General features: G+C 38.2%; 1 protein-coding gene across 1 annotated transcript in view; it reads left to right on the top strand.

Moving 5' to 3' along the window:
• Nucleotides 1-5976, top strand: part of pdzd8 (PDZ domain containing 8) — a gene marked incomplete at its 3' end in the record, with an annotated part of 21580 nt that extends 15604 nt beyond the window's left edge. The window contains 1 exon segment of the mRNA XM_014002941.1: nucleotides 5874-5976. Coding sequence (XP_013858395.1) covers nucleotides 5874-5976 — 103 coding nt within the window.
• Nucleotides 5977-11209: the final 5233 nt, after the last annotated feature.

Below are 11209 nucleotides of genomic sequence, written 5' to 3'. Positions count from 1 at the left end.
GAGTATCAGTCACCTGAAGGCAGGACTCAAAAGCCTGAATTTTGCCTGAAACTCTCAGACTGAAGAAGTCTCTTGGAGGAGAGACGAAACGTTTCATTAAAGAARAACCYGTCCAGAGGACCTATACAATTTTTTTTCCTTTTGATTTTTTACCTGGATTACTGAGATGCATCAGGACCCTCTGCCATTTATTTAGCTGCACCGCCTTCACCAYATTAGCTCCGTTGTCAGTTGCTACAGCCACCAGTGCTGCTGGGTTGAGCTTCTAGTTAGTGAGGACATCCTGCAGGGCTTCAGCTATATGCTCTCCTGTGTGGTCTTGGGGGAAATAGCTGGTCTGGAGACATGCACTTTTCAACTCCCAGTCTTCAATGAAATATATGGTCACACTCAAGTACGGCTCGCAGGTCCGGCTGGACCACATATCGATGGTTAGTGCGAAGTGAGACAGTTTTGGAAGCTGGTTGGCAAGACGATCTCTAACGTCAGTATACATTTGTGGAAGAACTTCTCTGGCAAAATAATTCCTACTCTGTAACTCGTATCTTCTGTCAAGGACATTTAGCAGCTGYATAAAGCCATCTTGTTCCACAGTTGAGAGCGGGACCATGTCTTTAGCGATATGATGTGCCACAGCCTTAGTAATCATGCGCCGCTTCTCACTTTTTCTTTCATAAGGCACTGCACAAGTATATGCATTTTGTAATGTGGTTTGTTTTGGTGCAGGAGGCTGGGAAGAGTTCACAGTTTGAGCTGCAGCACGCAGTTTCACACMCTCTTTGTATTCTTTTTTATGGCGCTGTTTTAAATGGTGGAAAAGATATGTAGTGCTCGAACTTTTTGTCGGAACTTGTTTTCGGCATTCTCTACAAAATACGTCTTTCTGCTGCTCATCCGTGATTTTGAATCCGAACCATATCCAAATGAGTGAGCCGTTGTTTTTCTTTTTGCTCACCAAGTGCTCTTCAGTATCCTCTCCCGTGCTTTCACTCTCACCTTCCGTCTTGTCGTGGCTGTTCAGTGTTCATGCTGCACGCTAATCTTCATACTAGCTCTAGCTTAGCTAGCTGCCGGAAGGCGCGTAGGGGAGGGGTGATTTGTCTTCAGAGTGGGAAGGAGGAGGGGCCGTGGGAAGTTCAGCACAGACACAGAATTGGCGGATCTAAAATAATAATTAAAATGCAACRTAGRSCATCTCGATATAAACGATATAGGCTCGTCTTGTATCTCTTTTGAAAAAATCTYGATAGTTTTAAAATCTCGAGATATTGCCCAGCCCTACTCTGTAAACAACCCTACTGAGAAGAGAGAAGTACCGAGCCAAACGAGACAACTGTAAATGAGAGCTGCTGCTTTGTCAGACAAATGTTATTTTAATTTGGAATCCTTATCAACACGGACTGGCTTCATTCACTTCCTCCACTGCCATTGCTAAACTAACTAGAAGACACTGCGCAGAAAATCGACGTTCTGTTCTCTGATTGGCCCAAATGAAATGCTCCCGAAGAAATCCTTCTCTATTGGAGAAATGCCAGACGGAGCAGTGAAGGGAAACTAGAATTGAGTGGAACTGCATAGGAAGGCAAGGGCCAGGCTAGAATTTTATGGCTGTTATATCACCTTCACAAATATAACAAGTTGCTGGGGTTCTGCAGAAAAATAAATGCTTTTGCAGTCTTTTTTACATTCTTTGTGTTTAAAACATAGAATCTTACATTWAAAAAAATCCTTTTGTAAAATAAAAATGCTTTAGAGAACTTATTAAATATGTCAAAGTAACAAAACCTACAAACCTTAACAATCTGTGCACACGTGCCTATTGTATAGCTAAGCTAATTTTTCCTTCGGTTTTGGCAGAGCCCCTCCTTGTTTACAGTGTTTTATCAAAAACTAACTAAGCTTTTTAATTTTTTTCCTAAGGGAATATCTGATTCAGCACACATAATAACATCTTTGATAAACTCACTCCTCTCTTTTACTGATGTACCTGAAAGTTGACTGTAATTGGTCATCCTATGCATTTTTACGAGTCCAGTCCAGGAATTCTGCGTCATAAAAACGGGTTTGTTTTACGACACCCTGTATCAGCAGACACCTCAGCTGAGTTTTCTTTTTCTTTTTTTGCTCTACATAAATTTCGTAAACATACATAAACTTTGTAAGCGGCAGAGGCAATTATTTTATGAAGCCAGTGGAAGACACAAAGAATAAGCTGAACTAACCTGGATACAGGAGGTGGGCAGCACATGTTACAGCTTCAGTGTGATGTATTTGGTATGCTTTTAATCACCGGTCTTAAATGGACTGAACTTGTATATCAAGCCCCATGGGGACCCCAGTGTGCTTTACACTACTGTCATTCACCCATTCACACACTGATGATGGTACACTGGGGCACACTGACAGAGCCTGGGCTACCATGCACTGGCACCACTGGACCCTCTGACCACCATCAGCAGGCATTACAGGACAACTCCCCTAACCTCTTCACCACAGCCATCCACCAGTTTTAGTCCGTCCATAACTTTTTTCCACCCATCTAGGGGGTGGAGGTTGTTTTGACACCCGCCTCTAAAATCCTACCTAAAAGCCCGKTCCAGTCGATCGTGTGTTGACAAAACCTACAGAAAAGTTGTTCTCCACTTTCATAGAAATTGCTGGGAAAATGTTCTGCCCTAAACTTTACACTAAACTTTGCATTCTTTAATTTGAAAGATGTTCATGTTTCAGAGAGCCTCTTCTCAATGGCTGACCTTTTTTTCCCCGTCTGTGTGGAGARGAGAGCTCACCCCGAGTGTTCATAACCGGATAACGACAGGTACAGGGAGTGGCAGTGGAAAAAATACCTCAGAAACTCGCCCAAATGAGCAAATTCCATGAGAGTCTGTGGTTTATACTGGATTCCATTTTGAGAGGTACAGCCAGAGATTCTGTCTGTGTTGTCCAAATCACAAAAATCATAAGGCCCTACTTTTCAGTGAGGCGGGAGATGTCCTCATTAGAAATGAGAGTTCAGTTCCCTTTTATTGAACTACATAGGAGAGGACTCTCCTTAATGGTTGAGATTCTGAACCAAAGTGTTGCGTTGTAGTTTGGGAAGAACACCTCAGGAGTATCAGAAGATTACAGGAACCTTCTTTGTTTYTATCTTTGATGCAGACATCAGTCCTAACAGCACACGACTGCCCGATAAATCAAAGGCCATAGGGAAGAAAGAGCTTTCTGAAGAAACAGAACAAGTTATTTAGTGAGAGGATACGACAAGGTCATCTCATGAAAGCACTTTCACACAGAATCGATCATTTCTGCCCAGAAGCACTTTTTTCTTCCTCACTCACAAAAGAAGTTTGTAGCTTCCTTAAATAAGCCCAGTTTTCTCAACACAAGAAGACTACGGAACAGTTTCAGAGACACAACAGTGGAAAACCACCACTGTTTTGAGTCCACCATAAGAGAACATGAGATCTCTTACAACTCGGACACTTCAAAACCAGTTTGTGAGCAATGTGTCGGAAAGAAAGATGACACAGCCTGATGGAGCGGTTCTGACTAAAGAACCTAACTTTGCCAGTTCCCACAAGAAATACCAGTTATTGACCTCATCAGTGCCACTGAGTTAGCCATAAGTTAAGCACTGCAGAGGCAGAACAACTTTAAATGAATGCTAGTAACTCTCTCACAAGCATTAGCCTATTACTGGTTTCAAGATTATACAAGAGTGTTAAAAATCTTAGTATAAAAACCAATAAATGAAAGAAGACAGAAATGGGGCCTATATTTTTCACTTTCCACGAATTGCGTGCCAGTTTATGCCTACTCTCTCCCGTGCTAAGCCTCTTCCTTCTAACCTTACATTCCAGGAAAGGAAAGCGGCATCACCACTCAGGAAGAACCAAAGCATTGCYATTTTTTTAACTGCAGATGGTAAGATGAGCATAGCCTTCAAAAAATCCAACCATTACAGGAAAATACCTCCATTACTAAGTGATGCTGTTTCCTATGAGGCACCGAGGAGGAACCCAACTGGCACTTTAAAGAAGGAAGCCATGAACTGCAAACTACCACAAATTATACCCTGGTGTGGTGCATTTATGGTCTTATTAAAATATATAAGGAAGGAAAACTACTCAGACCCATCAGCATTAACTCACTTCCCACAGACACAATATGAGGCTGTTTGAGTGCTTGTTTGCTCTCATTCTTAAAAAAAAAGATAAAACTATAATGTTAGGACTCTTTAGAGGGATCATTTTATGTTTTATACAGCGCTAAGTGTTTGTTTCTGATGAGATATTCCTCATATTGTAAAAKGCAGTGGTGTAACTCCTAGAGAGAGGAAAATAAGAATTAGTTTCGTTTTAGTGATAATTCTGAAATTTTACAGGAATTTGTTAGATTTAGCTACACATACAGTTGAAGTGCTGGTAAAACTATAACATTTTAAGCATTGTGTTATTTMTTTTTTTTCTGCCAGGCTGACATTGTAAATAAGAAGTTCTTCTTAATGTTTTGCCTGGTTAAATAAAAAAAAAGGAAAAAAAAAAACAAGATTCAGAGTCAAGCCACTGTTTTGTAAATTCAGAAAATGTGACTCCTCCCTTACGCCCTATCTGACATCTGCAGTGCATTACGTATTGATGTGGTTGAGACACTGGCACACCAGTTTAGCTGCTGCTAAAGTTAGCTCTTGGAGTCGGCGGTTCTTTCAGCTGAATTCACCTCCGATCAGTGTGCTCATGGTTCTATAGGAAAAAAAAACCTGGATCAGACACTAAGCCTCCAAAAATACTTAATAATATTTGATATWGTTTGACTATAATTTGGTGTCTTCAGGACCTAAAAGGGTCAAGTTGGCACCAATGTGATGTCCCTCTTTYAGGGTAACTGTAGTCTTTTTAGCTCAGTTTAAGTTGCTCTTATATTCACAAGCCAGCCAAAGATCTTTGTAGTGGGCTGACCGCACTTTACCTTATCAAACACTCTGCCTTCCTGCTTTAAGCTCAATTGGGAACATTTTAATTTGCAAAAGACGTGGATCAATTAACCACAACCTGTTCCTCTGTTGTGCTGGAGASACAAACAAGTTGTGWGTKTTTGTGTACGAGTTYACAAWGGGTGTGTTTTATAGACCACAAATGATTGGATCAGACTAATCTATTATTAATGAGTGCTGCCCATTATAATCATCCACTCTCTCCTCTTACCCCATCCTATCCAGCACATCACTGTATGAGTCTGTTTGGAAGCTGTTTCCTGCTTACATCACCTGTATGAGTGAGACCAGTTGGTCATTATTACTGTAAATATCCAGAAGAGGGAAGCATGTTGRCTTATTTCATTTTCTGTATATGTTGTTCTGTATTTTATGTCTGAGGAAATTTGACAATAGACCCAGCAGAGATGGTATAAAACATGGACTGATGGCCTCAGTCCAGTAGGGGGAGATAAAGAGACAACATTTGTTGAAAGGAGGGGTCTTTTCCCCTTTGTCTTCAAACATTTTGGAACAGTGTTGCAGCTTGAAATAAAAACACATAATCTGTTTAGGACTGGTTTGTTTCATCATCCCTTCAAATCAACATACATATTTTTTATTCTCTTGTGTAAAAGTACATTTAAATAAATAGCTTTAATAAATTCTTTGAACGGAGTAAACAACCAAAGATTATTGAATGAGAAAATAACCTCACAGTGTTAAATGTATCTGTACTTTAACTTTTAAASATTAACAACCTAATAATACAGGATTCTTGCGAGCACCAGTGAAACAGTAGAGCTGGYTGTATCATTTGATTATTCTGATAAACAGAAACTGAGGAGAACTCATTTCTAAATGTTTGTTACATTCCCTTCATCCGGTCCTGTGCCCACAGACTGTTCATCCTGGGTTCCTATGACAGRGAGACGAATGTTCACTGCACTCTGGAGCTGAACAGTCACGAGTGGAAGGAGAAGAGCCGCAGCTCCATCAAACGGGTTGGTTACTTTCACTTCCCTCCTTTTTAAACTTCTCTTTTCTCATCCTTAATGTGTCTTCATCYCTCTTTGTGGCATAAGTACACTGATGCATGGTTAACAGTGTAGAAACATTTCTAAATATAACTTTTTTATATTTGTGTAACTTTTGTAATGTTTTGTTCAGTTGCTTTGTTAAAAGCTTGTTTGTTTAGTGAAGTTATGATCGACATGGTATTTTTATTTCACGTATACACACTTTACTTCCTGATAACTGCTAATATATGGAGTGACTCACTATGTAAGGTAAGGAAGCAGCAAGTTATTTACCTCTTAAACAGAGATTTTTTTTATTTTGCTTTAAACATCTTAGAATAACCCTAACAATTGAATGGTTAAAGACCCAAGAACTTCTAGTACGTAATTRCTTCTTTAAAATACATGGTTTGAAACGTAGCATGATGTAATTTCAGTATTTGCAAATCAAAAATTGGATTTCTGATTACATGGTAATAAAAAGTGCCTAATCTTGGTCCATGAGGACCAGAAGGCCAAGATCCTGCATGTTTTAGTTGTTTCCCTTCTCTTCAACAGGTCTCCAAGTTCTGCGGAAGCCTTTAATCACTCAGGCAGAGAAACATCTAAAACAGGAAGCTTAGTGACCCTAGAGACAAAAATTGAGGACCACTGGAATATTGTTATTTTATGTTTTATTCAAACCAGCAGAGGGCRGTGTTTAACTACCTTATTCAGAATAAAACACACTGCCGTTCAGTTGTGCTCATAAGTTTAWATCCTGGCTGAAAGTGCAAAAATTAATTATAGAGATAATACTAGTAGTCAGACAAATTACATTCATTTTATTGTACAAGACTTAAACTTTTTGCTGTTTTGGTGTAATATTTAAAGAAAAAACAGCAGTGAAGGAAATAATGAGGTGATCTTTTTTTTTTTTCAGAAAATTTCATACCTTAGTTCCCAGCACTGCTACCTTTTTATGTGGATCATTTAAATTTTTCTCCAGCCTTCAGGATGGAGACCATGGGCATTTTTGATTTACATAATGAAAAATCTAAATAAATACAGAAATACATAAATAAATACGTACGTACGTACGTACGTACGTACGTACGTATGTATGTATGTATGTATGTATGTATGTATGTACGTAGGTACGTATGTATGTATGTATGTAGGTATGTATGTAGGTACGTATGTACGTATGTACGTAAGTACGTAAGTACGTATGTAAGTACGTACGTACGTACGTACTTCGTTCGTTCAGGTTTCACCAAGTTCTTTTGGAAAGTTGAGAGATGACTGCCTCAAGCATCCAAACATTACAACATTTAACACCAAGTACAAAGCTGTCTGTGCAAAATCAAGTTTGATTTTCTTTTTTGGCATAAAAAAAGATAAACCTGTTTAGGTGAAGTGTTGCTGGAACACAACAGTAGTTTCAGTCAAGGGAAGAGAACCTGTGTTGTTGCAGATTTGAAGGTTGGACTCGCCACCAAAACTTTAGAGACTGCTGTAGTCMAAAAAAAGATACAAAAAGTAGTTTTACACTGTATTTTAAATAACAGTTATATAATGTGAATTTTAGGTTCGTTTGGGAAACACTGTAATAAAAAGGACAATTTACTGTTAAAGAAAACAAATATGAGGCACTTATATTAATTATTACAAATGTATATCATTTTATTTAGCAAAAAATTAAATAAGGCCATCTTTAATCACTTTAGAAAAGTATGAGATGTACTAGTGAATCAAAACACTTTGCTATATTCTTATTAAAAGCACTTTGTAAGTGCACTTTATAAGTTATCCTTAAACTGAGATTTTTTTTTATCTTTGTTCGTGCAGTATGCAAACTTTTGTTTGTATCTTTCACTTAATTATATTGTCTGAATGGGACTCATATATTTATATGAAAATAAAGAGAAAACTTCACCTGATCATGGTTCCTGGATAAAAGTTTTTTATTTTTATTTTATTTTTTTACAACTAGTGTTAATTTTCAACAAGTGACCATATTTTAGAATTTCTTGTGGGAAATTAAACTTTTGGACATTTATCTCAGACTTTACCCATTTTACAAAACTGTTTTTGTGTTCAGTTTCTCTTCACGTGTTATCTAAAAACTAAAAGTTTCAGAGTGGCAGCAGGTAGGTCTTTAACAGTCTTCTGTAGTTGTTAACAGTTAAGGTAATTAAAAAAAACCTTTTTTTTTTTTCAAATCTAGCTTGTATAGAAACTTCTACGTGGTGTTCTCAGGCTTTTCACACACTCTGAACTGTAGCACCAACACTCTCTCTGGATGACCAACATTGYATATTGGACACCTTATCATAATGACACATTAATAAAAGCTCATTTTCATCTTCCTTGCACTGATGAGATTGTCCCTTTGTTTGACATTTTGAGCGCCAAAGAAAATGTTCAGGCCCCCGCAGCAAACCGTTTCTAATTGCCGCAATTTGGCGATATTACAGTTATCACATCAGGCCTGTTTGGAAGTGACTAATGACCGTTTTAGAGTGAAATGTCAGACCTAATTACTGGCTGTGGCTCCAGGAACGCTCGATGCCACTGTGCTCTGCACTTTTCAATGACATTTGCAATGGCTCAAAGATTATCTATGTGCAACAATAATACCTTGTTCTCTTTCTTACATTAGGCTTAAATTAATTTAGGAAGCTGAACTCTTGTCCAGCAGAGGGCAGTGAAATATTACAACTCACTATTTCTTCTTGTTCGGCTTATCTTCCTTTTAAAATATTGTTTATACAACAGAAGTTTAATAGAACTGGAATTATAAGTAAAATTAAAAGTCACTCTGCAGATACATGTAGTACATGTTCAAAGAATATCTATGCAGTTAATTTTGCCATAAACTGTAGMTTTCAGTTAAAGAGTTGGTTTAATGTTGGATTTTAGATTAGTTTTAATGGACTATTCTGGCCAGTATGAAGTAAGATGGCAAATAATGCACCATTAACATCTTACTATTTGTTGATAGCTTCTTAAACAGCCTCAATTTGAAAAAAAAAAAAAGTTTACGGTTGACAGGACTGATGAGCTAACGGCTWGTCAGTACACAGAAAGGACCAAAGTGGATTRCTGCTTCTATAAATGGCTTCAATCTCCAAATTTTCAGTGGTTCATTCAAATGTTATTTCATGGACTTTTACATTGCTGKAATTTTCTCTGTATATGGTTATTATCACAGAATTCTGATTACCTGACAGTTCAAATAGTGGCGGCATCAGCTAGCTGTATCACTTACAGTGCAGCCTAGGGTCAATTCTGATTTGATAATATTTCTGTTGAAATAACTCTTTATGTCCCACGTGGTATAGGCCTGGTGGTAGAGTTTAGATTTATAGCCAGAACCTGACTCAATTCAGGCCAAAATCATATGCTTYGTGGTCAGGTCAGGCTTGGGCTTTTTTGGTGCCTTTTTGATAAACTTAGAATACATACAGCACAGAAAAACCTGAACAAAAATTAACTATCTAAAGTTGAGTTAAGCTACTTTATTTATGTGTATAATACAAAAATTAAACTCCAAAAATCCTCATAAAATTGGGGGTAGTTAGGGTAGTTTGATCATTTCTAATGTACCACTACAATAAATTTGATCATTTTCTTGTATATAACTGAAATAATGTATCGTAGGGGATAAATCATCATTATTTCTCCCTCTGCCCCCCTGCTGTACGTCGTACATAGCGAGGCCTATAAACAACAGCAGCAGTTCTTTTTTCCACACTGGAGTTGTAGGGTTAGACGTGGATGTTAGTTGTGCATTCAATAGGACCAGACAAGCAGCCGCTCCTATCTGGTTTGCTTATAAAACTAAAATGATGGTCTAAAAACAAAAGCACTAAAAGCTTAATGAAAAATATTATGTTGGGTTTACTTCAGGTTCGGACCTCTAATTAGTTAATTAGTCAGATTGAATTGGGCTTAGACACATTTTCTATGGGCTCGGCCCATGTCGGGTTGGATTTTGTAGACCCGATCTAAATTCTTACTGGCGGGCCACCAGGCTTTACTTGACCCCTCCCCCCACCAGGCTAAGCAACGTTTGTTTCTTTAGAGTCAACGCCAGCGGATAATGTGGCAACTGGATAAATAGCTTGGACCTAGCATTATCAAGGTAGCGAGTAGCAAGGTAGCAATTTTTCTGGGGGAAACCATGATTCTATAAAACCATCAATGTACCACAGTTAGGGTTGGGCAAAATCTTATCGTGGGCAATTAATTGTCAGAAAAACTTTAATTGATTATTTTTTGGCACTTGACGCTTAATGCCTCCAGGCAGACTGACTGGAGATTTCCCCAGTCAGTCCACTCAGTTCGCCTCTCTGCTTCAAATATGACGAACATTTTTAAAAAAGGTTCTGCAATTTATTTAGCATAACTCCGGTTTTACATGGTCTAGCAACACAATTTAAAAATTGATGCATACCCTGAAATCTGTACTTTTGACACAATTTGGAACAGATTTTTGCAGAGAGCAAATATTTCCCACTAGAGTGATTTAAATTGGTCATGTGACTAGGATATCAGGGCATCCAGGGACTCCAGGGGATTAATCGTCATAAAAATTGTTATCGGCTAAATACCACAATTAATCGTGATTAATATTTTTTTGCCAATATCGCCCAACCCTAACCACAGTGTACCTATTGAAGGGTCCTACAATAGATATCATTAGCTTTACATCAGGAATGTGCTCAAAAAGTTGCCAGACCCCAAGTACTTCTAAAATGGTGGTTTATGCAAGGCCTCCCTCRGAACTGACAGAACCAAGGCAGTCCACGTTCAGGTAAAGGTCCAGGCAGTGTTTTTTATTGGGTGATGAATATTTGAAGCCTTCTATCTCMGCACTCAAACCATTTTAGCCATCAGCATGGCTCTTTCCTAGTGGAGCCACTTCAAAGCGCTTCTATCCCTTTTTTGTTAAGATACGCATACAAATGCAGATTCTCAGTGGCATTTGAGTCTGATTTATCAGGCCTCTCCAGTCTGCATGTCCCCAGCAGGACTCTGTAGTAAGGATTAAAGGCTATACCATCTGGAAAAGGTCAGTTCACCATCTTTCTCTTCAATTTTCCCTTGATGATTTCCAGATATGAGCTTCCATTCCTGGTCTTGTGAAAACAGAAGATCATTTTATGTATAATAATAGCTTGTTTAAATTTAGATATTTTGTCTTTTCAACCAATATAAGTTTGTTTATATA

This window comes from Austrofundulus limnaeus, unplaced genomic scaffold, assembly GCF_001266775.1.
Source record: "Austrofundulus limnaeus strain Quisiro unplaced genomic scaffold, Austrofundulus_limnaeus-1.0 Scaffold0, whole genome shotgun sequence".
NCBI lineage: Eukaryota > Metazoa > Chordata > Actinopteri > Cyprinodontiformes > Rivulidae > Austrofundulus > Austrofundulus limnaeus.
The sequence above is the reverse complement of the archived record's forward strand: the minus strand, read 5'-3'. Positions and strand labels throughout refer to the sequence as shown.